Source organism: Salvia miltiorrhiza, chromosome 5, assembly GCF_028751815.1.
Source record: "Salvia miltiorrhiza cultivar Shanhuang (shh) chromosome 5, IMPLAD_Smil_shh, whole genome shotgun sequence".
Classification (NCBI taxonomy): domain Eukaryota; kingdom Viridiplantae; phylum Streptophyta; class Magnoliopsida; order Lamiales; family Lamiaceae; genus Salvia; species Salvia miltiorrhiza.
Window position 1 is genome coordinate 10,955,588 of NC_080391.1, and position 26,744 is coordinate 10,982,331.

General features: G+C 33.3%; 3 protein-coding genes and 1 non-coding gene across 4 annotated transcripts; 2 read left to right on the forward strand and 2 right to left on the reverse strand.

The window, feature by feature from the left end:
- The first annotated feature begins 3,901 nt into the window (after positions 1-3,901).
- LOC130985979 (protein SOMBRERO-like) lies at positions 3,902-7,085 on the forward strand. Its single transcript, XM_057909232.1, has 4 exons — positions 3,902-4,191; positions 4,787-4,986; positions 6,236-6,516; positions 6,586-7,085. Exons 2-4 carry the CDS (start codon positions 4,812-4,814, stop codon positions 6,943-6,945), a joined length of 816 nt encoding a protein of 271 aa, XP_057765215.1. The 5' UTR covers positions 3,902-4,191; positions 4,787-4,811; the 3' UTR covers positions 6,946-7,085.
- A 3,494-nt stretch (positions 7,086-10,579) lies between these two features.
- LOC130985980 (uncharacterized) lies at positions 10,580-11,072 on the reverse strand. The gene has a single exon (XM_057909233.1). It carries the CDS (start codon positions 11,027-11,029, stop codon positions 10,778-10,780), a length of 252 nt encoding a protein of 83 aa, XP_057765216.1. The 5' UTR covers positions 11,030-11,072; the 3' UTR covers positions 10,580-10,777.
- Positions 11,073-13,598: 2,526 nt separating this feature from the next.
- On the forward strand, positions 13,599-13,672 carry TRNAN-GUU (transfer RNA asparagine (anticodon GUU)). Its single transcript has one exon. It is a non-coding gene; the product is annotated as a tRNA-Asn (tRNA).
- A 723-nt stretch (positions 13,673-14,395) lies between these two features.
- On the reverse strand, positions 14,396-18,368 carry LOC130985981 (serine/threonine-protein kinase RHS3-like). Its single transcript, XM_057909234.1, has 6 exons — positions 18,269-18,368; positions 17,084-17,942; positions 16,806-16,979; positions 16,581-16,655; positions 15,656-16,335; positions 14,396-15,594 (listed from the first exon to the last, which is right to left on the reverse strand). Exons 4-6 carry the CDS (start codon positions 16,587-16,589, stop codon positions 14,697-14,699), a joined length of 1,587 nt encoding a protein of 528 aa, XP_057765217.1. The 5' UTR covers positions 16,590-16,655; positions 16,806-16,979; positions 17,084-17,942; positions 18,269-18,368; the 3' UTR covers positions 14,396-14,696.
- Positions 18,369-26,744: the final 8,376 nt, after the last annotated feature.

A 26,744-nucleotide genomic window follows, 5' to 3' on the forward strand; every position in this document is an offset into this window, starting at 1 on the left:
CTTTCACTCATCCCGTGAAACTTAATTATGGGATCTCCCCGAAAATATAATCCATGCACTGATTCTCATGCAATTTATTAGTTACATTCATTGTTCATTATCATTTAAGTGTTCGTGAAGGCGACGGCACCAGGCCATGTACTACTATTTGCTTTGATGAAGTATATTAATTTCTTGATTTGCTAAAATCCATTTAAATTTCAAAGGATGACTACTCTATGATATATGTATCAAAGGAAATTTATTTAAAAGATGTTGTGTTTGGTTGTATACAAAATTTGAAAGAAAATAGGATTTTTGTGGTTGAAAGAATGTGAAAAAGTTGATTTTGGGAGTCTGTAAAATGATAGTAATTGTGGGTTAATTAGTGTCCGTGTTTGACCAGGTACCGTGGCGTAATTTAAGTGGAAATAAATAAATGATGTTTGATGGGGTAACGTAGGAATGGGTTTGGCCCAGAAATAATAGCTGTGTATAAGTCCACGGAGTTTGAGGAATTTGCTTTCCTATTTTCATGCTTCTCTCACGTGCCGTAGGCTGTCATTAACTGGATCCTGCTTCGATTCTTGCAACTCTACTTCCTTTTTTTTCTTTCTTTCTAATTCCACATATGCAAACGCTCAAATTCATTTTAAATACATTATCATACCATTTTCTTCTTATGTTACCAACTTATGTAAGCATTTCTGTATACACACATATATTCAGAGAAATCATGAAGCTGGGATAGCGTTGGTTCATCAATGACAAAACAACATGGAAATGATTTTTTTTTCTTCTTATAAAACATGATATTGTTGATATTACACCCACAAGTTTCATCAAATATTTGATCCCCCGTAAATTACATCGACAAATTTACATCAAATATTTATAAAACTTGGTTTTGTTAAAAATATATGTATTTATTTTTTTTAAAAAATTACAAGAGGTATCTCAATATAATCAATTATACAATCCGCATGCAGGCAGGATTTCACCACCACCCAAACGGTGGGAAAACATCACCGCACGGAGGCGAGAAACATTGAACCCAAGACTTCTCACAAAGGAGAATTTTTGGGTGCTCAGCTTTGCCACTAGAGCAAGGCTTCATTGGCAAAAAAATATACTATGTATTTACTTGTGTGAACATTCTAGGTTCTTTTTTGGGGGGTTAAGGCAAAAAAATACATGAACTTTGAAAAAAGTTGCAATTTTCACCTGAACTTTCAATTAAGCCAAAAAATACATGAATTTATATTTTTGTTGCAATTTTCACCTAAGTTTGACTTTCAACAAAATTGAAGCTTAATTGACAGTTGAAATTAAGTCAAATTTATTAAATTTTACTTTCTTAGACCTCCGAGCTTCTAAATACTCATCATCATTAGTATTAGACCAAGATCAGGTGAAGTTCCGACTGTCAATTAAGCTCTAATTTCGTTGAAAGTCAAACTTAGGTGAAAATTACAACAAAAATATAAATTCATGTATATTTTGGCTTAATTGAAAGTTCAGATGAAAATTACAACTTTTTTCAAAGTTCGTGTATTTTTTGGCCATAACCCCTTCTTTTTTGTATGCTTAAATAAATTTTATTGCTTTAAAATTGTTTAAAAGATTAAGTTCATGCAGACCATAATAAGAAAACTAAAGTAACTTAGCAACACGACTAAAATATGTGAAGAAAAATACGCCAAAACAATCGCATTCAAAACATGTGGGTTCTCAATATTTGATGCGTAATGAAATGACTTTCTCTAAAACTCTAATAAGGTTCTAAATATTTTAAAGTAACAGTTTCTAGTACTCTAATTAGTAACTTTTAGGACTTGTTTGGAGTACTAAAGAAATATTACTGTATAATTATCTTTGGGGTAAATAAAATCTCAAAATATTTTCGCATTATCATTTATATTCTGAACTATCGACAATAATTATTTAAACTTTGAACTATCAATTTTGTATCAATTGTACCATTCGTCCATTTTTTTAGCCTAAAAAATTTAACGTGGCTCACTGAATGCCACAATGTATTTAAAATTATTCTTTTTTTACCTACATTATATAAAAAGATGTGATTATATGCCTTATAAATTAAAAATTCAAATGATGAAAAATAGATAAAGGGTACAATTGATACAAAATTGATAGTTCAAACTTTAAAAAATCATTTTCAATAGTTCAAGATAAAATTGATAGTGCGAAAATAGTTTGAGGTTTATAGTGATATTTACCCTTATCTTTATATTCTACATTTTAATTATGTACGCAACAAGCGCTTGGAAACTTGATTGAAGTCAGCCAGATTCTTTTTTTTTTTTTTTTTTTAATATCAGTTCAACATTTTAATTGCATATTTCACGTGCATTTTGTGGGATTATGATGTGATAAATTAATTCAAATTTCAACTAAGTGCAGTCAGTTGGTAAGACGTTTTTCTCCAGCCATTAGATCGGGTTCAAGTCATTATATGAGAAATGAAAATTATTATTGATCCTTTTTTTTTTCTTTTTTTTTTTTATAAAAAAAATGCTATTTTGCTACCCTATTTCAATTGTTCTCAAATTTCATTTCTATAAAGAAAACGGGATTATCTCAGGAATCAAAAGATATCCTTGATCTCTAAAACAATAATTGATTCATGTTTTTGTTGTATTAACCCACATAATTTTTAAATAATTAATAACACACTTGCTAAGTGTAAATATTAAAAGTTCCGATGATGATCTTTTGTTATTCTATGTTATTAATATTATAACAACTTAGTCGGCGATCAATGTGAAGACTTTTCGGCCCTTTTAACATATGTAGTGGTTTAACTTTTTAATATACACATAAAAGCGACACCAAACAGAATTTCGATTCTCTTGACCAGAAAGGAACAAAACACATGCCAAATTTTCAGACATATATAGTTGCAATTAAATTGTACACGCGCATGTATAATTTTGGAGGCTAATGTAAATAGAGGAATTCATTCATTCTTATTTTGACTCGATGGCTCCACGCATAAAATTAAAGCAAAGCGAATAATGTGGACATACTGCATTCATACAAAATAATTAGCAATAATAAAATGAAAGTGACAGAAGATGATAGTTTTGACTGAGAAAAAGAAATAATTGACAGTAACGCAGATTTTAATCAATTAAATGCGGGATAAGGTTTCCCGTTCAACGACATTTTCCTAACTCTTATATCCCCTTTTCACTGATTTTTGCATGAGATTTACACGTTCACAAATCCTCTTTGCATGCACGCACATAATTTATACCTCCTACAAATTTTGCAGTTTAACTAATTACCTTTTCAATATATATATAGGAAGAAGATCAAATGAGAATGAACAAATGTGGTGAGAATGAATAAAATGTGGCGAGAATGGAGAATGATTGAATAAGCTAGTTGTAATGATTGCATAACAAAATTCAATTAATTAGATAAAATTTCCGTTCCCTCCAAGATTCGAACACAGGTAAAAATTTTATGCAGTATTATACTGCAGCTTATGCAACACTATATGCTGGCTTATGTAATCATTCTCATTTCTCATGAAAAATAGCATTCTCGGTATAATTCATATATATAGGGTGTGGTTCTAGAGAGAACTACATTATTTGTGAGAACGGGAGAACCATCAAATCTAATGCATCCACTGTAAAAATTAATGCATTCGCTGTTAAAATTAATGCACTAAAAAAATTAAAAAAAAATGCTCCCTTCAGGATTCGAACCCAGGATCTGCATTCATCCAACAAGATGATGCATCCACCGTAGATCTTGATGATCGAATGGCTGAAAATGGTTCTCCGGTCTTCTTTTATTTATAGTTCTTTCTTGAACCTCTCCCTATATATATATATATATATATATATATATATATATATATATATATTTGTAGAAATTAATTTTCAATCCTAGCCCAGTATTCCAGGTCCTGGCAATATAGGGTAGGCAGAATTTTCAATTTCTCCTATTTTTTTTTCTTTTCTTTTTAGAGATATGAGTATATATTTTCAATAATATTGATCTTATCTTGGCCTATACATTTGAGTCCGTGTGCCACTCTTTTTAACGACACTCGATTTGTGTGCTCTCAACGCAGAAATTGGGCAAAACTTTCCACCTGCTTCTCCCTTTGCCTCCATCTATTTGTCTTCTTTTTTCTTTGCAAACACTCAACACAATTCCCTAACCCTAAACAAGGTTTGCTTCCTCTTCTCTTCTTCTTCTTCTTGTTGTTATCGCGTGCATTCGATCTTCTTTTGTTTCGTCTCGTGTTTATGTTCACCTCCTCCAAGTTGCTCGCATAACTTCAGGGAGAAGGGGGATGTAAATTTTCACTTTGCTCATGAAAGATTGGTGCCTTTTCATTAGGGTTGCCTTAAAAAAGCATATATCAGTTTAATTTCTCTTAGCCATGTCTTTGTGAAGTTGCATACTACTTTCATATTTGCAATTTCTAGGGTTTTTCTTTATTGGGAACATGATATCTATATGATCATGCTTGTTTGTAGAGTAATTTTAAGGTACATGCATCCTCAATTAACTAGGCTTCTCTGTTTTCACCTGGTTTTGGAAATTAAGGTGAGGAGATCTACTTTTCACTCGCACAAAAAGAGATAAAAGGAAAGAAAAGTTGCAAAAGAATATGTAGATCTTGAATTCAAAACCTGAGAGAATATTGATTTTCGAGTTCATCCAAAAAGAAGTGGATGATTTCATGTATTATATCCTATACGTTCTGACAATTACATCTGCGGTGAAGTAATTTTGGTATATATGTTTATTTGATATGCAGATAATAAATATATATATAGCAGAATATGATGGGAGGTGGAAATAATGGAGCGCTATCAGTTCCACCAGGATTCCGATTCCATCCAACAGACGAGGAATTACTGTATTATTACCTCAAGAAGAAGGTTTCCTATGAACCTATCGACTTTGATGTTATTAGAGAAGTGGATCTCAACAAACTCGAGCCATGGGATCTCAAAGGTTAGCATTGATTACCTCTCTGCATATATATGTTTAACCAAGATCTACTCTTTCCTATATAAATTTACTTCTTTAATTTTGGTAGTATATTTGCTATTGGATATTATTGCCATGCATTCTCTGATAGAAGATGTTTTAAATGATATGCATATGACATATGTAAATGAATAAGAATACTAAAACTTGAAAATGGAATTATTTCAAATATTTATTGCTTTAATAAATCATGTTGGGAGAATAAGAATATTAGCAAGAATAATTAAGTGATAGGTGGAGAAAGTTTGCCAGGTTAATTAATTAATAAACGATCTTGATATTGACTCCTAGAATTTATAAAGTATAAACTGGCCGGGTGCAAAATCCATTTATGACTTTCATGGCAAATTAAAGTGGAAGTCATGTAATATGTCACTGGATCCCATAAACTCACAATTATTTTATTTCCCCATGGAGCTCGTAGTACTAATCACATTTAAAACTAATTAAGATCAATGTGATTAATATTTTGAATCCATCGAGAAAATGTTGACTGCAAATTTCTCAAAAGCATCCTATGATAAACTGTGATGCATATAAGAACAATGAATTCCAGTAATTAAGCAGTCATTAATCTCTATATTTTGTTTGCTAATATCTTAATTACAGTAGCCATAAGATATATATATAAGAACGTTAATTTAATGGGAAGATATACGTACAATGCGCACACACGCACACATATAGTATATGATCTTTATATATAGTAGTTTGATTATGTTTGAAATGCATAATTTCAAACAAGCACCATTCAGAAGTTTCAGCCGAAATAATTTAGTATGGTGTGAATACATTCAGAACTAGTAATTAAGCTAATTAGCCGTATATATATATATATTCTTTAATTACATGGCAACAAGATGATTCTAACTAAAATTGATTAAACTTTGAATTTTGAAATAAGTAGTTGGAAGTATTAATTTTTGTAGGGGGAGCATAGAGCTTTTCATATGTCAGTTTACTAACCTTGCATGCATGTATAGTTCCCCTTCAATAATGCTGACGTGATATGTGTATAGAGATAATATAGCTTGTGATGAAGATCATGTTTTGAGGTGGGGGAAATTTGAGTTTCCATTTCTGAATATCCTTATCGATAGAGATATATACATACATACATACATGCAAAGAAATAAACTCCATATTACAAGAAAACCCAAAGTAGGTATATTAATTATCCTATGAGGAAATAATAAATGGAATGGAATGACAGAGAAATGTAGAATCGGGTCGGGTCCCCAAAACGAATGGTACTTCTTCAGCCACAAGGACAAAAAGTACCCGACGGGGACCCGAACGAACCGGGCGACGGCAGCCGGTTTCTGGAAGGCGACCGGGAGAGACAAGGCCATCCAGATGAGCAACTCAAGGAGAATAGGGATGAGGAAAACCCTAGTTTTCTACACGGGCCGGGCCCCCCACGGCCAGAAGACCGATTGGATCATGCACGAGTACCGCCTCGACGACGACACCGCTCCTCCCAATGAAATCCAGGTACCATCCATCGTCATAAATTTATCCATCAAAGTAAACGCACCCTCTAATAAGTAATCAAACAAACAGGAGGATGGATGGGTGATCTGTAGGGTTTTCAAGAAGAAAAACCTGAGCCGAGGCTTCCACGCCGACGTCGAGCAAGAAGAGCCGCCGATATCTTTCCACGCCTTGCAGCAAGACACGTTCAATTCCATGCATCTCCCCCAACTACTCAGTCCCGAACAAGCGGCTTCGTTCATTCCAATGGCGGGGCCTTCCTTTATCCACCACGACAAGCTCTCCGGCGACTGGTCGTTTCTCGACAAGCTGCTCGCCACTCAGCACACCATGGATCACATTACCAAATGCCAACAATTTCCGCACGTGCCTGATTTGCTTCCGCCGACCCAGCGCTTTCCCTTTCCGTATCACGATTTCTCCAAGTAGGATTTGTTCCTTCTCCTATGTTCTAAAGATGCATGTTAGTTCCACATTTCCAGTATTTTATCAAGTGTCTTTGGACCTCATCATCCCTATCCATGGAACTATTATACAAAATTTTAGTTTTAATTTATTTATTTATTAGACGGGGGATTGTATTTGTAGCCAGCCACAAGGGCCCTAATTAATCTTCCTCATGCCCGCCCAATCATGCACATGCTTATAATTTCTTCCTTCTATTTTTATAACTACCAAAAAGAACGTAAGTTGTACGTGTAATTAATATTATTTTAATTGATAATCTATTATTTAAAAAAAATCTATTAATTCACTACTTTTATTAGAAAAATTTATTGGATGGATATATTTATTTATAAGCTTTATCAATAACTATATATATAAAGTATTTTTTATAAATTTGGGTGACAAATAAATATATATCAAAATAGATTTATATTTTATAAATATAATAATAAATATATAACAAGCGTAAAATAGACAATCCACAAATTGTGTCTTAGTCTGTCTTAGGCTCTTTTTCTATTAGGAGTAGTATATAGATTAATTAATCATACAGAAAATTAAAGATAATAAAACCTCAATTCTATCTTTCTTTTTTACCAAATAATTTTGTGATAATATGTAGATATGGCCCATGAAATCAAAACTTTTGGGTAAAATTATTTTAACAACAAATCGTTAACATTACACTTTAAAAAATATAAGCCAATCAACGATGAAATTTTTCGAATTTTCACATCGCTAATATAAAAATTCCGTCACAAGTGATGGTTAACAACGGACCAACAACTAATTTATTCCGAATCTAGATTTATGATCACTACCAAAAATAACAACAAGAAGGTAGTACATCGCTAAATAAATTGTCGTCTTTTAGCTGTATTAATAGAAACATCACAATAATATTCAAAAAGGGCCATATTAGCCCTAATTTCGCTGGTGTTTGAATATGTTTTATCAAGCTGTGAAAAAAGGGTCATATTTGCGTGTATAGTGAAAAAAAACAGTAAACCACGATATAAAAAATGGTTATTAGCACTTAAATATACTAACTTAGGGGGTAATTTGATTTTGTACATAAATTTTAAAAGGTGTAAAAAATTACATGAACTTTAATGTTGCAACAATTTTATCACAAGTCCAAATATAAGATATTCGAACCCCATAAAAATCTTACGATTTACGGGTTTAGAGATGTCTTATACGATACCTTATAAAGATGTCATATACGATGTCACAAATTAAATTTTTGCTCAAATTAAAGCTGACGTAGCAAGTCGAAATATCGACGTATATTAATCGGACGTTTTAAAAAATGACATCGTATAGGACATCTCTAAAAGATATCGTATAAGACATCTCTAAACCCGTAAATCGTAAGATTTTTATAGAGTTTGAATTTCTAATATTTAAATTTGTGATAAAATTGCTATAACATTAAAGTTCATATATTTTTTTACACATTTCAAAGTTTATGTGCAAAATTAAACTACTCCTAAAATTGATATATTTAGGCGCCAATAATCCTATATATAAAAGAAAAGGATAGTATAGACGTGTTGTGTTGCATTGCATGTATTGGCAACGCATATATAATGAATAAATTTTGAAATTAAATGGAAGGTATAAATAGGAAGTTATTTAATAAGTAGTGATTCCGTGATTGAAAGCTAGGATAATATTTTCATAATGTAATCCATAATTTAAGCATCCTATATGTATAACCTTAATTATTATTGAAATCTAAACTATTTCTCTCTATTCCTGCAAAACATAAATCCTTTTTTTAAATTGAGCATGAAATTTAAGAAAATAGTATTTAATGTGATAGGTGAAAAATGAAAAGGTGAATAAAGAAAATAACTTTTATCATATAAGAAAACATAAGAAGTTTCTTGGGACGGCCTTAAAAGGAATACGACTCGTGTTTCGTAGGATAGATGGAGTATTATTTAAATAGAAAATAAATAAAAAGTAATTCAATATATGAATCCCTATGTGAATCCCCCCCCCCCCAAAAAAAAGGAAAGATATACTGAACATAAAATTGAGATTACTATTACCGACAATCCGTAAGTAGGGATGCCAAACCAATCCGAAACATGTGGGTTGTCCCTATTAACCCATCAATATGAGAGAATTAGGGTTGAAAATTTCTACCTGATAAAAATTACAACCCCATTAGCCCGTAACTGAATAGCTAGTCCGACACCCGATAGGATCGGTCTGGCTAACCCGATGGGCTAGCCCGAAACCCGAATACTTAACATAAACCCGTAACTGAATAGCTAGTCCGACACCCGATAGGATCGGTCTGACTAACCCGATGGGCTAGCCCGAAACCCGAATACTTAACATAAAATATTTAGATATAAAAATTAAAAAATAATAAAATATTATAAAGTCTCATCATTTCACTTCTCTGTATTTTTAATACAATACTTAGGATAAAATATTTAGATATGAAAATTTAAAAATGATACTTATTATATATATATATATATATATATTTAAAAATAATAATAAAGCACCCAAGGGTGAGGGGTTAAGTAGACCCTCAACCAGTAAATAAATCAAATCAACTAGTATCTCATACATGACGTTGCCCAAAATTAATGTTGCATCTTTATATCTTTATTATGTAAGTCGATGTTGAAATTTTACTTATATATGCGTGTATTTATTTATTATAAATATAATATTGTCAAGAGAAATATATTAGTTAATTTTTTAAAAAATAAAATTTTTAGTTCGACTAACCCCATGGGCCTGCCCGAAACCCGAACATTTAGGGTTAGGGTTGAAAGTTTTTAATCCGAATTTTTTTTCAATCCAATTAACCAACAGCTGACTAGCCCGTAATCCGATAGGACTAGCCCGAAACCCGATGGGTTGGCCCCATTGACATCCTTGTATTATAAATTATATAAATATAGATATTTACACAACTATATATGCTCATTTAAATAATGTAGACATTTACCATAGTTAACTTGCGCGTGTCTTATAGACTTCACCAATTTTATAGGTTATGTCCAAAGTTCATCAAAGTCATATTTATGGTCCCAACTCCTACCCAAGCTGTACTCAATTACCTGATTCTGATTAGGCCCAACAGCTAACGAAAATCTCATTTACGGCCCAATCCGAAAAAGAAAGGGTGAGAATACGTACTTACTAGTAATTTCTCTTGAAGATCAATAACCCCAAGATATTTATAGATATCTAATTCTTTTTTTTCTTTTTCTTTTTTGTGGGAACTGGGGGAGGGGGGTATATTATAATTTAGTAAACATATATTTCCTTTTTATGAGATTGTGCACAAAAATGACCGAACCAACCGACAAACATTACTGTAATCGTCCCGAAAATCAAAGATTTATCTCTTATGTAATTTTTGTATGTAGTTACAAATAAGTTAAAATAAATAAAATGCATCAAAGTAGTATAAATTATTAAGATATTAGTATAATAGTATTTGATTTTTATAAATGTCTATGTGATGATGATAATATAAATAAAGCTTTTGACAATTTCTATAGGAGAAAAGGTACAAATCAATGGATGCATACTATAGCTGGATTTATCACGAGTAAAATTGATAAATAGAAAGACAAAATTTGCATAGAATCAATTGCAGCGACTTGTATATATATGAATTTATGATATTAAATCTTATGGACAGCTAAAACCACTGGAAAGATTGATATTTTGCCGTAAAACATATATGATCACAATACATAGATCCGTGGGTTTATTTATCAAAGTAGTATGATACATAGAGCATATATATGAAAGCAGCAGGTAATGATTAGGCCTAGGCGGTGCCCGTAACGCCTAAATCATCTTTGTGGTGGTCGGCGGCGTCGTCGTCCTTGCCGGCTCCAAAAACAGGGCCCCCTAAACCGGCGGCATCGTCAACTTTGTCCTGAATTTTGTCGATTTGGATTCCGCCCTCGTCCTCCTTGGACCGGGGGTCGAACCGGGTCTTGTTCTGCCCACCTTTCACCGACTCGTAGGTCGTCGCCGTGAATGATTCCGGCGGCTGTGCTCCTTGTGCCCCTGACATCGTCTTCTCTTCTCTTTATACACACACACACATATATCCACGTTTAATTAGATGTATATATTTGTGAAGGAATATAATCGGTGGATCTTTATCAACTCCCAACTTTCAAATCTCATGCATGCACGTGGCACCCTACGTGTCTGCAGCCCAAGCTTTCCACTACCCCTTGTCTAAACAAGATCAGAAAAATACATTAATGAGGTGGTGCTCTTGTTCAATTGTTTTTTTAATGTATTATACTGTTACTTATTTGAATTTTAATTTAAAAGTCTTCTTATGAAATTATAAAAATATACTCCCCTGACCCAATAATAACATTTCAAGAAAACGGGACACATAAATTAAGAAAATATAGATAAAATAAAAAACACATAAATTAAGAAAATATAGATAAAATAAAAAAGAGATAAAGTAAATAAGTCCAGAAATAAAGAAGATAGATAAAATATTTTTTTAATTATAAATAAGACATTCATTTGAAACGGAGGGAGTAATTAATTGTATTTTATTGACTATAAAAATAAATGGACTGACATCAAAACATTTCTCGTCTATTTCAAGGAGCTTAATTATAAACCTAATCAAATAGCTTCTAAATAATGAGAAAGATTTTAGTCCAATCAAATTCACTGTTTTTAAACTTTCATATGAGTTTATTAGCTTCTAAATAATTTAAAAACTATAAAAATATAACAATTCATTTGGTTTTCAAAAAATAGATTTTCTAAGCTTAATTTATATTTTTATAATTTTATAAATAATAATCATTTTACAAAATAAGTTAGGTATGACCTTATTGACCTTAATTAGTTATCGAACTATATACTTCTAAGTTTGACGATGATGTTCTTATTTCAGATGGCAGTGGAGTGTACTTTAGTTTTCTAAACAAAAGTTGTACTTATCTAGAACAAAAGTGGTGTGGTCCACTTTATTTTAGCTATTTGAGTTATAATCGAAATATGAATAATATTCTTGTCTCTTTTCAGCACGAAGATGAAAAAAATTTCTTTTTGGGAGAAAAGTGGTGTGGTCCACTTTATTTTAGCTATTTAACTACACTTTTAAAATAAGAATGTGATTATTCTAATGGGACGTCCCAAAAAGGAAAACAAGACTATTAGAGTAGAACCACGGATGGATCCATAAATTTTTTGTTATGGGGCACAAAACTATACATATAAAATACGTTCAAAAAAATTACGTTGATTTGGATTTCGGGTTGGAAATTGATGAGGATAAACATATGCATTCCAGAAATATCGGAGGAAAACAACAAAGAAAGAGAGAGATTCCGGGAAGACAGCTAGCGCTGTTTAGCCTAAAACAGTGCTGCTAGACCCCAAACAGCGTTGTGAACAACAGAATGAGCCTGATTTCACGGAGAAGACCTTATCTCAAAAGAGTTCAATGTCCACAATCAACCAAGTCCGAAATCAAGATTACAACGAATATGTGGAGATCAACATGAAGAAGCATAGTTCGATTATAACTCAAATATGAGTCATTTTCCTACTAGAATTCATAGTTATTCACTTATAAATATGTGTGAAATCCTAGTGTAAAATCATCGACTATCATTGTTTACTAATTTTCAAAGCCTTACGCTAAAGCAATATAACGTTCAATGTTTCCATCTTTTCCGTGTTCTTATTACTTTTTGTTACAAATGTGTTATTTTGAGCACAAGAGAAATAATATGATATACTACCTTCGTTCCATAATAAGTGTCTAATTCTTTTTCTTTTGCACGAGAATTTAGATGAGGATGATTAAAGAGTAGAATATAAAGAAATGGTAGAGCCCACTTTTATTTTGTGAGATGAATGTAATTTAGATGAATATGATTAAAGGTTAACAAGATAAGTAAGTTATGGAGCTCACTTTCTTTTTTTAGAAAATAGACACTTATTATGAAATAAAAGAAAATGTATACACTTACTATGGAACGGAGCGAGTAATAAAAATTAGGAGAATTGAGATATAATCATATAAAAATATACATATTAAATTAGTAAAAACGATAAATAACTAGGGGCACATTGATTTGGGATTTAGGATTGTGATATAATAATACTTACATAAATATACATATATAATTAGTACTAATTAAAAAAAAGTTGTGGGGGAACGTGTCCATACTGGGAAATGTGCATCCGTGTCCGAGTGGGACGGATGGAGTATTAATGATGGATTTAACTCATTTTATATATTAATTCACTTAAAATAATTCCTAAATATCTTCCACCAATTTAATTTATACATTAATCATACTTTCTTTCAATTTTCGTGTCCAAAAGTAGTGTAACGTTACTAACTAATGTGACAGAAGGAGCACAATATACAATATATATCTGTATATATAACTACACAATATAATGTACTTAAAGTACAAATTTTATATATTAAAATTGGGTCGACTAATTTTTTAAATTGATACGTGCAGGCTGCTGTAGCCACAGTCGTATTAATCTACGTATACTTACCGTAGAACGAAAGACTGTCTGCTTAATTTTATTTTCCTAAAATATAATTATTTAATAAAATATTACAAATTTATTTATTAAAAGCTGGAATAGCTCAGTTGGTTAGAGCGTGTGGCTGTTAACCACAAGGTCGGAGGTTCAAGCCCTCCTTCTAGCGTATATTTTATTTTTTCATTTTCATATTATTTTTGTTTATTATTTTATACTTTTAGCGTATTTTAATTTTTTTATTTTAAAATTATATGCGATTTATTTTATATTTTTTTTATATTTATCTTTTCCATATTTTCTTTATTATTTTATCCGATTTGTTTTATATTTATCTTTTCTATATATTGTTTATTAGCGTATATTTTATTTTTTCATTTTTATATTATTTTAGTTTATTATTTTATACTTTTAGCGTATTTTAATTTTTTTATTTTAAAATTATATGCCATTTATTTCATATTTATCTTTTCTATATTTTGTTTTATATTTTTAGATTATTTTAATTTTTCATTTTAAAATTATATGCGATTTATTTTATATTTTGTTTTATATTTATCTTTTTTATATTTTGTTTATTATTTTATACTTCTAGCGTATTTTATTTTTTCATTTTTAAATTACTTGCAATTTATTTTATATTTATCTCTTCTAGTTCTATATATTGTTTATAATTTTATACTTTTAGAGTATTTTATTTTTTCATTTTAAAATTATTTGCAATTTGTTTTATATTTATCTGTTCTATACATTGTTTTATTACTTTATACTTCTAGCGTATTTTAATTTATTTTTCATTTTGCCAAACTTGTTTATTTTGTCAAACCACATAACAAAAAATATTCTTCGCTTAGTTTGGATTTTTGTTGTGTTAGAACTCTACAGTAAGTTTAGTGCAAAAATGGTAGTATAAGCAAGTAAAAAGTTGGGAACAGTACCCGACTAATGAACCAGCAAAACTGAAGCAAGTCATTTTGAGGAGAGGAGAGACTCTCTATTTCCCTATCCACCTCACAAATTGAACGCAACCTTCATCAATAATCAAACTCTATTTATCTCGTATCTCCTATTGTTACAATGCTATATTATCCAGTAACTTGAGATAAATAGCATAGTTGAAACTGGTAAGAATCACATATATATATATGTATGTATATGTATGAAAAAGAAAAAAACAATGAAGAATCCGAGTCCTAGAAGTACTCAAACTCAACATAAGAAGAATCAGAAGAGCTTGTTTTGTTCTTGTCTGGTCCGATCTCCGGTGCCTTCTTGTCTGTAGATTGCTTAGAATCCTTAGTGAGAAATTGGGCAAAATCAACGGGTTCGGGCACGTAGGGCGGCGCTCCGCTTCTGACTAGAGCCCAATTGACGCCTTCAAAGAAAGGATGCTGTTTGATCTCGGTGGCGCCCCTCTTGTATGCAATCCTCTTGTGCGGCTCCTTCACCAAGAGCCCTTTTATGAGGTCCTTTGCAGTAGCACTCGCCTGCGAACTATCCGGAAACTTCAAGGGCTGCCCCACCACATTGAAGAGCGTAGCGCGATTCCCATCCCCCTTGAAAGGCGTTGTTCCGTGCAGCAGCTCATACAAGAATATGCCGAAAGTCCACCAATCCACTGCACTGCCGTGGCCCTCTCCCCGGATAATCTCCGGGGCTAGGTACTCGTGCGTCCCCACAAAAGACATGGAGCGTACGTTGGTTGGCTCCGCCATCAGCTCAGGGAGCGCGTTCAGGTTGTTCCCCAGCCCAAAGTCGGATTTTGATTTGCGGTTCTTCTTAGGCAGGAGGCGCGGGAAGAAAGATGACGGCTGCATACAACCACGCACCGCGTTCTCATCATTCAAGAGGCTGCCAGCAGTAGCAGCGGCAGCAGCAGCGGCAGCTGCAGCATCTCCCGTGTTCCCATCATGGGTGGATGAGGACTTGACCAGTGTGGGGTTGACGGAGCAGCGGAGTGAGAGGTCGAAGTCGGAGAGCATGATGTGCCCCTCTCCTCTCACTAGCACATTCTCTGGCTTTAGGTCCCTGTAGACGATTCCTAGCATATGCAGATACTCCAGCGCCAGCAGCACCTCTGATGCATAAAATCTGCACAAACTTACACATTATGACGATACAACAATTTAAAGAGCGAGCAAGGTAAAACAACCTAGCAGCTTCCTCTGTGAAATGCTTGGTGGGCTGCTTCTGCCTGAGAGAATGAAGGTTGCCTCCACTGCAGAACTCCATGACCAAGCAATAGAACTTCTCGGTCTCGAAATATGTATACAAGGTGGGTAGAAACGGGTGGTCAAGTAGGCCAAGAATCTCCCTCTCTGTTTGAGCTCGAAGCAGCTTGTTTCTGCTTGCTAGAGAGCTTTTATCCATAACTTTCATGGCAAAGAAGGTAGCAGTCCCTCGCAGTTCAACAAGGTAAACACTCCCTATGTCTCCATAGCCGAGCCTCTTGAGCAGCCGAAAATTGGTCAGACCAAGCGGGCTGTCTTTCGAGGAAGACGAAGTGATGGCATCCCATCGAACATCGCCACCGGTGTGGGGCCTCAGAGGTGCACTGGAACAATCTAGGCTGTCGCTCCGACCACTACAGTTCCATCCCTGACTCATACTCGACTTTGAACTAGGCGACATCGCCATTGTACTCGACTGGTTTCTAGGGCTCGGCGCTGCCATTGGAATCCCATGAGAGCTCGGATGTACACTTAGGGATTCACACGGCGCAACGCGCCCGCCATGACCGCCTTTCTTCGCCTTGTGCTCTGAATTTATCTTCACGCCCTCAGTTGGATCACAAATTGCATTATGCTCTGTCTTTTCTTCCGACGCCCTCGTCTGCGTTTCAACAACAAAACATTCACATCTACACTAGGATAGGATGTCGTTTTACGATAACTCACAAGAATAATAACATATTTTCTCATGTATGTTCTACTGCTATGCCACCTTCAATTCTGCTTTCTCAGACAATGATTTAAAATAGTACAAGGATCAAATACATCCATCTCTTTTCAAATCTAAAATTTCATCATAGCTACTATTGTAATCGGATCAAATGCTTGTATTGTGTATATACTTACCTCATTCATGTTTCCGCCCTTGGATCAAGGGATACTGCAGCTTTGCACGGACAAAATTCTAAAATCAAACTTTTTCTGGTAAAAAAAAAAAAAGAGAGAGATGAAAAAAGTGGATGTTATTCTGATTGGTCAAAAGTGCGCAGATTATGATCCTCATTTCATGCAATTGTATGAACTACAAATTGCAACATCGTCGACAATTCAATCAAACGTAATGTTAGATACCTCTTCAATAACTTGCGCCAATCAATGAATCAATCTCGCCGCATTAAAAATCCCGCGCAACGATCATTCGACAAGCTTCGGCCATTCTCAATCGGATTGGATGTTGTTTTATCTAATTGTGATGGATTTTGGTTTTCACCATTAAAACGGTTGTTGTTGAGAACAATCCGAGGACTTGAAAAAAGGAGGAATTAAGAGAGATTAAAAATGAAATATCCATTTATATCTGAACTGAAAAAAGTTGTATAAATTTTGAGAGAGAGAGGGAGGGCGCCAACCAAGATTGAGGGATACGGGAGAATCGCCTCTTGAAACTCCGAAATTGTGGTGGGAAATCATTCTTCTCATTCTCTTTTCGCTTCATTAATTTTAGAGTCCTTTACCATTTTTTTTTCCCTTATCATTTGGGTAAATTTCATTAATAGTTGCTTATTTTTTTTTTTTTTTAATGATCAGAACACTAGACAATATAAATCATGCTTGTGACGATTTTAGCTCCTTGATAAATTGAAAATACTACTAGCTTTTATGATATATCCTTTAGGACTACTTAATTATCTATATTTCGTTGATAACAAGCATCTTTAACATAAAAACTTGTTTCATTTTTTGACATATATGATAACGTTTAGGTGCGTATATAGAAGTTACACTTAATATGTTCTAGTGAAGTGTTAGCTTACCAAATCCTTTATTACTACTATTATTATTGCAAAGAATCGAAGTTTGAAGTTGATGGGAAGTTGTGTTGAAGGAGAGGTTGGAAATTTGCGTGCTATTCTCAGTAGCTAGATTCTGCATCTTAGCCAGAAGATGTTTATTTTGTGCGCTTCAAAGGCAAAATAGGCAGCTCGCTCAGGTGGAGAGTAGTCCACCTCTCTCTCTCTCTCTCTCTCTTGTTCTGCTCGACTCGATCATAGCAGACGCTTAGTTCAACACAAAGGATTGGTGAACTGTTGAAGACTCCTTGAGCTGATAGATTGAGGTCTTGAGCTGCTACCTCGATCTTAGCTGTGAGCTCATCAAGTTGTGATTGCCTTGGAAGTTTCCAACTCGACTGCGGCCTTCGTCTCAGTAAGCTGTTGAGCATCAACAACAATCGGGATCATCTACATGTGTTGGGCCTCTTCAAGTTATCTGATGAGTGATGAACATAAGCCATTAAAGTGGATGCTCAGACATCTAAAGGGAAGCTCAAATAAAGAGATTTTTTTTCAGAGACAATCAAGATATGGCTCTAACAATAGCAATAAAGGAAGTTGAATTTGGGATTAATCAAGATACTGTGAAGCTCAACTATGATAGTAAAAGTGCTCTCCATTTGACAAAGCATCGAGTATTTTACGAAAGGTCTAAACACTAAACATATAGATGTTAGACTTCATTTTGTTCGAGATATTGTGAGCAAATGGAGAAGATATCAACCTATGAGCATGCAACTGATATGCAAACTAAGGTATTACCATTTGTAAGTTTGGTTAGTGTCTCTTAAATGAGATAACATCTAGCTAAGCCCCTCGTGGGCAGTTCAAAGGGGGAATTGTGCTGATTCAGTTGGATTGTTTGTTAAGGTGCAGATGCAGAAGCTTGCTTGTATATATGCAAAATGCACTGAGGATCTAGTTGTAATTTCTGTTATTAGATCACGCTTCTAGATACATCAGTTAGTTAGATGATCAATGTAGTGTTCTTTTCTTTCATCTCTTCTTGTTGTAGCTCCTGAAATTAATCAGTTGAATATTACCTTTGATTTCCTCTGTCACGTTAACGTAATTCTTCGTCATCAAACCATGTAAAATGCTATGTCATCTTAGCTTCGTTTTCTTCTTGATATTGTTGTGATTACTTTTTAATATATATTGATTGATTCGACTGCCATTGGTAGTAATAGTTAGTCATAGGTGTCATTTCAAGCTCTAGTTATATCTAGTTGTTATACATGTGCATACACAGTTCTATCTAAATATAGTACTCCCTCCGTCCCCCTCCAAATATCTCCTTTCTTTTGGGCACAAAGATTAAGAAATATGTATAAAATAGATAAAATAGGTATAAAGTAGATAAAGTAGGTTGGTGAAAATTGTTTAAATATTAAGTATAGTGTATTGCCAAAAAAGAAATGAGACATTTAAAGTGGGACAACCCAAAATAGAAAATGAGACATTTGAAGTGGGACGGAGGGAGTAGTTTGTAATCTGTTCAGTTTCATAGGATATTGCGCTATACTCCCTCCGTACCATTACAAATGTCTCATTGCTTTTGGACACGGAGAAATGTGTAATTAGTAGATAAAATGAGTTAGTGAAAAAAGAAAAATATATTGAGATTTGTAAAAGTAGGTGGAGAGAGAGAGAGTAAGTGGTGAGTTCATTAGTTAATTAATCTTTTAATTATTTACCAAAAAAGAATGAGACACTTATAATGGAACATCACATTATGAAAAGTGTGACATTTGTAATGGAACATCTCATTATATATATAGGGGAGCGCTCCAATGAGATCCCCTATTTTTAGTGAGACATGAGACACGATATCGTGCGTTTATTTCATCAATCATATGATTGATATTGTATCTAGAGGGATAATTTTTTTCTCAGGGTTCGAATCCTGTAGGGGGTCAAAATATTTTAAATTTCGTTATTCATCAGTATATGCTGCATTGTTCATCGATATATACTGCCTTGTTCATCAGTTTACATGTCTTATTCATTACCATTTTTTTAAATTTTATTATTCATCAGTATATACTGCCCTTGTTCATCAGTATATACGTCTTATTCATTGTACTCAGTGTCTCACGAAAAATAGAGGGTGTCTCACTGGAGCGCGCTCATATATATATATATATATATATATATATATATATAGGGAGTGGTTCAATTGAGAAGCTCAAATGTGTTGAGAAGTTGAGAAGCAATGTAATAGATGAACATGTTAGTACATTTTGATGAACATGGTAATTAGACCCTAGATCAATAAATTCTTTGAACATACCAAATATAACTGACGAACATACGAATCTATTTAATTTGTTAAAAAATACGTCACCGCCAAGGATCGAACCCCAGATCAAACTCGTGTTCATAAAAACTAATTGGCATGTTCATCTATTAGATTGCTTCTCAACTTCTCAACACATTTGAGCTTCTTAATATAGCCTAACCCTATATATATATATATATATATATATATATATATATATAGGGAGAGGTTCAAGAAAGAACCATAAATAAAAGAAGACCGGAGAACCATTTTCAGTCATTCGATCATCAAGATCTACGGTGGATGCATCATCTTGTTGGATGAATGCAGATCCTGGGTTCGAATCCTGAAGGGAGCATTTTTTTTAGTGCATTAATTTTAACAGCGAATGCATTAATTTTTACAGTGAATGCATTAGATTTGATGGTTCTCCCGTTCTCACAAATAATGTAGTTTTCTCTAGAACCACATATATATATATATATATATATATATAAGAAAAAACTTTAATTATTAAGAATATTGATGTATTTTGAAATTTGAAATTAATTCCAGACAAAAATTATCTAAGATTAAATATGTAAACTTATATTTCACTTAATCATGATCTACTAAAATATACTAGTATCGTATTTATACATAATATGCATGGATAGATTAATAAAGCCAAAATAGAGTAAGACAACAATGGACAATGTAAAATTGGAAATGATAATTAAGATATACTCAATTGAATATAAATAATTCAATAACTAGTGTGGTACTATCATTGTCCTTTGAAACAGGAAGTGCAATAGTTTATGTTACATACAATTATTTGGACATATAGTAATAGGTCACTAGCTTGTAGAAGGGGTTGATGAGTGCATGAAGACTTAGCTTGCAAAATGAGGCAGTGCAAACTAAAGTTATAGAAAAAGGCAAAATAATGACATTCCTCAAATAGAAATCTCACTCCTAACATGGCGCAAAATAAGGGGTCAAACTGCCCAGCCCAACAATTACTCACCACCTACTTCACCACCGCATATACATACATCTTTTCCAATTAAGATTGTAAACAAATCAAATCAAACTATTCGACTTGCTAGCTCGTAAACACGTTCATTAAACTATTCAAAACTCGATTCGAAAAAAGTTCATTCAAATTTATTTTAAAAAGTTTAATAAATAAATAAACCAAACTTGAGCTTGATAGTATTCGACTCGTTAGCTCGTGAACACGTTCGTTAAGTGATTTTAGCTTGAAAAAATATAAATTATTAGTAAGTCAACTTATACTTATTTACTAAAATTAATAATAATTGTATTAAATATTAATTTAACTCTATTTGTTATAAAAAATAATTAATATATTTATTACTATTCTGAATGAAATATTTTATTTTTAAAAGAAAATAATCAATATTTTGAATATAAATATAAATTTAGGAAGTTCGTATGGGTTTGATTAAGATCGTGAGCCTCAAAGTATTCGATAAACAAAGTTCGGGATTCGACTTGATACTAAACAAACTGAACTTCAGCACACCACTATTCGGTTCGACTCGATTCGATTACACCCCTATTTTCAATATCTCTTTTTAGAATAAGTAATATTATTGTAAAGAAATTAAAATAAAATAGGGTTAATTTGTTTAAATCCACAAACTTTAAACAATTTTTTATTTTTTCCAAAACAATTAAAAAATTGTTCTAAATACAAAAACTTTCACACTTTTTATAAATTTCCACAAAAGTCAACTCAGATGAAATTAAATTTGATGTGGTACCGAGTTCTGCTGATGTAGAAGATATATATGATATTAAGGGTTGGCCGAAAAATACATGAAGTTTCACCGAATTTGCATTTTGCACATGACCTTAAAAATTAACTCCACAATACATCATCTTTTGATTTAATTGAAATTTGCTCATGCATTGACCATTACATAAATCCTAGATGACGTGTCTCCCGAAATTTGCAGATGTGGATGCACCGACGGTCATGTAAAACGATGCCGTTTTGTCAAATTTTTTTAAAAAAAAAAAAAAAAAAAACGTTATCTCCTCTCTTCAGTCAGGAATCCACGGCCACCACAATTAGGGCTGCCGCCAGAGCAAAAACGAAACCTAGATTTGCAAACCAAATATGAATCGATCTCCGGCAATCAAACACGAACGTCGGCTTCTGCATCCTCCCGTATATCCTCTCATAGTCCATCCCTTTGAATTCATCCCACTCCATTAGCACGCATAGTGTGTGCGCTCCTTCCGCTGCTGAGTACACGTCCCCAACCAAGCTCACCTGTTGCTTCACGCCCCTCCCCCACCCCCGTCCCAACTGCCGGCTGCAAGTGTGCCAGGCGGTCCCACTCGAACTTGTTCATCGCCAAGTCCTTCTGGATCTGCTCCTCGCTCACCTGCGGATCGTAGAGGCTCAGCCGCTCCTTGTCCCCTATAAGCCCCGTGCACACGTCGATCGTCGTTGTCTCCCTCGTGTCCCCCGTGTCCTTCTTGAATGCGAACCCTAGAATCGCCACCTTCTTGTTTCAAACCAATCGATTGATCTGCTCCAATCGAAAATCAAAGACCAAAACTCCCCAATCGATTTTTTATCTCCATCGACTTGGACCTGTTCTGAGGCAAAATCAGAATCGGAACCTCGACTTGTCCTTAGCCGATCTTTCTCTCCCTCTTTCTCGAAACAGAAAAAACACCCCCCTTCTTCTCCAAATCTCTGCCGCTGTCTTCCTCCAGGGCCGGCGAACCACTGCCATGAGGCATAGCTTCACCAACAACAATAAAATGTGAAGAAAGGGGTACACCACCCTCTGAAACTTTGCCCAACGATTGGGGAGTTTTGGTCTTTGATTTTCTTTGAGAAAACGAACGATGGTGGTGGAGATTTTTGTGCTGGTGGTGGTGGTGGAGATGAGGGAAAATGGTGATGGTGGGAAAACGGTGATAGTAGTTGTGGTGGAGAAGGAAAAATATCAAAAGAAAAGACAACCTTAATCTATATCCAAAACGACGTCGTTTTGCCTATGTGTCTTGCCAGCGTGTAAAAGAGGCCATGCGTCATGCCATGTAATATTAAATGTTGTCCACGTCATGGCCGGTCAAAATTAATCCTAATCGAAAGTTTCGTTGTGTGCAAATTTCAATTAAATCAAAAGATTATGTATTGTGCATCTATTTATTAAGGTCATGTGTAAAATGCAAATTCGGTGAAAGTCCGTGTATTTTTCGGCCATTAACCCTAATACTCCCTCCGTCCGCCAAAAGTATTCCACAATTATTATATTTGGCGTCCGCAAAAATTATTCCACTTTCCTTTTTAAGCCATGGTGCCATCATCCACATTTATATTTTATCCTTACAAACACTCTTTATTTACAAAAAACTCACCCCAAATTCAATCTCAACCACACATCTCATAAAGTGGTGGGACCCTTTCTCCACTACATCAATATCATCACACATTTTATTAAACTCCGTGCCCGGCCAAAGTGGAATACTTTTGGCGGACGGACTCTAAAATTTGGATAGTTCAATTATTGTGAAATAAATTATACTCCCTCCGTCCCATTACAAATGTCCCATTACTTTTGGGCACGAAGATTAAGAAATGTATAATACTATAATTAGTAGATAAAGTGGGTTGATGAAAATTATTTAAATATTATATATAAAGAGATAATATTTTGTCAAAAAATGAATGAGACATTTGTAATAGGATATCCCATTATGGAAAGTGAGACATTTATAATTGGACGGAAGGAGTATCAAATTAAATCTTCAAGATATTCTATGTCAGCAAAATCCGACGAGACGTCAAATTCAATTTAATCAAAATTGACTTTTGTGAAGAATTTCGAAAAATGTGAAAGTTTGTGTATTTGAAACAGATTTTTATTTATTTAAAAAAAATGAAAATTGCCTAAAATTTGTGAATTTAAAACAAATTAAACCAATATAATATTGGACCCATTAACTCAAGGTAGATAAAGAGAGTGAGGGAGGGGAAGAGGAAGAGGGGGAGGACAAATTATCAGTTATAGAAATTTAGAGAAAGCCTACATAGAAAAATAGGTTCTATGAATTGTGTGTAAACATGTTTTTTAAGGTGTATATGTTAACCTACGAACAAATGAATAGAGTTGTCTTTTTTGTTGAAATTTAAATTCATGTGGATTTCATTTAACTTTCTGTCGAGATATAGCAACAATAAAAAAAATTGTTAAGAATGTTACTGAATTTTTCAGTAGTATTGAATTTATTTAATTAGTTTTTGTATTTAGAACAAATTTTTTTTTAGGGGGGAAAAGAAAACTTTCATTCAAATCAAATCAATATTTTGTTTACAATTTGTTTGTACATCAACTTTATATAAACTATACTTTTTGAAATCGAGATAACACTCTTTATACTCCCTTCATCTCACTCGAATAGGCTCACTTCTTTTGGACACAGAGATTAAGAAAACTTACTTTTTAGTAGGAAAGTGGTGTGGTCCACACCAATGAAGTACAATTTTTTTACCCAAAAAGAAAAATGAGTCTATTGGAGTGGGACATCCCAAAAAGAAAAATGGGCCTATTAGAGTGGGACGGAGGGAATAATAAATAAAATATTTATTTTTTGATATATTAATATCCATTTAAATTGATAAATTTTCACAATCCCAAAGCTATTAATTTGAATATTAGGTGCATTATGTACATTTGTTTGTAGGTTACCCTTTTTGATCTAATATCTCATTAAATTAAATTAAATATTTATTCTTTGACAAAACTTTCATTGTAATTGAAAGAGGGATAAAAGTTTTTTATTCACGGAAAAGGTAAGTATTCACTTACACACCACCCTAAGCAAAGCTTAATACACCCACATGTTGCAAAGGCACATAATTATTTTTTAAAAATACTAGATAAAACTAAAAATTAAAACACGTAACTGAATATAATAAAATATAAACTATATAACCCAAATACTTTTAAATACTAAAAAACTAAAATAAATCCTAATAACTTGTTGATTAGAGACTTAATTAAGTCTAATAGGCTACTACCAAGATGATCAATCCTTGTAATACAATCATTAATAAAAATTAAAATGAACTAAAACTTCCAATGATAAAATAATGAATCCTATTTTAAGTAAAAGCTATAAATTATACATCACCGAAAAGAAGAAGAATTAAAAACTCTTTATTATTGTCGGTGGGGCTTAGCTCAAGTGGTAAAGTTGAGGCATCCAAAAACTCTCCTTTATGAGAGGTCTTGGGTTCAATTCCCCTGTGTGTGGGTAATTTTTCCACTTTTGTATGGGTACGTGTATACGAACCGAGCCGAGCCGAATACCTCCAGGCTCGGGCTCGATCGGTTCGTGAAGATTTGGTTCGGCTCGAGCTCGAATTCGAGCCTAAAAATGAGCTCGAGCTCGGCTCGCTTATATAATACCAAGCTCGAGTTTGGTTCGAATTCGGCTCGTTAATTATTCGTTTATCTCGAGCTTGAGCTCGGCTCGTTAATTATTCGTTTATCTCGAGCTCGGCTCGAATTTCAAGCTCGAATTCGAGCTCGGTTCGAATTATTTATATATTAAGGTTTCATTAAAATAAAAAAATATATTTGTTCATATATTACTAGACTATTTATGAATCATAATTTATAATTTATTTTTAACAAATAGATAATTTATCAAGTTAGTAGTATTTTTTTTAATTATGAGTATTATTTTTATTATTTAAAAAATATTTAACAAATAAAATATATAAAATTATTATTTGATGAACTTATTCGCGAAAATATTCGTGAACCTATTCGTGAGCCTATTCGCAAACATATTCGCGAGCCTATTCGCAAATAGGCTCGCGAATATGTTCGAGCCGAACATGTTCGTTAGCTCACGAGCCGAACATGCACAGGCTCGAGTTCGGCTCGATAATTTTATCGAGCTCGGATTCGGGCTCGAGTTCGGCTCGTTTAGAAAACGAACGAATTTCGAACGAACTTTTTTCGAGTCGAGCCCCGAATAGTTTGCGAGCGGCTTGGTTCGTTTACACCCCTACGTGTGGGCAGTTTTCCCACTTTTTTGTAATTAAAAAAAAAAAAACTCTTTATTATGTGGTACTGCCAAATCACAGTTTGCAAACTTTAACTGTACTTAATTACGGTGGAAAAATGGAAATTTATGGCTACATATGACATACACTATGATCGACATAAGAAAATCGAGTTCTATTATTGACAAAATCATAAGTTCAATTTAACTCTCGAAACATAGTATTTACACCTAATCCTCACATATTAAAGGGTGAAAAAATAGTAAATGGAATATTGGTTGGTTTGTTCAATAAATACATGAAATTGATTAGGTCAAAAATGTGAAAATATGAAAGACAGCTAGGCGATGAGTGAGATTTGCACATGTGATATCCGACCTCTGCAGCTTGCCAGCTTAATTTTTAACCAAATGTCTTTGACCTTTTACGTTTTTCAAACATATTTTTATCCTTATTAAATAATCCCACTTGTACCCTCACATCATCATCGATCAGTAAATCACCATTTTATTATCTTAATATTGAATAAGATCTTCAGCCTCTTTCATTACGTGTGATCTTAGCTCATTTGTAAAAAAAAAAAAAAAAAAAAAAAAAAAAAAAAAAAAAAAAAAATCTGTATTATCAACCCCCCAAAAAAATCAACTTCAACCGACGGCCACGCGTACTAAATATTTTATTTATTTGATTATTCGTTAATTTTTTGGAACAACTTAAAGTTTAATTAAATGGGAATGGGACATAAATTTCAGGATGTATTCGATTAATGAGTATAATTAGAGATTCCGTGCTGAATTTGAAGAAAGCTGATTTTTTTAGCTAAATCAACCTTTTGCAGTCGGCCAGCTGGTAAATTTTACAAAAGTCAGGCTTTGAACAAAATGTTAATGAAAACCAATTGAGTTTCC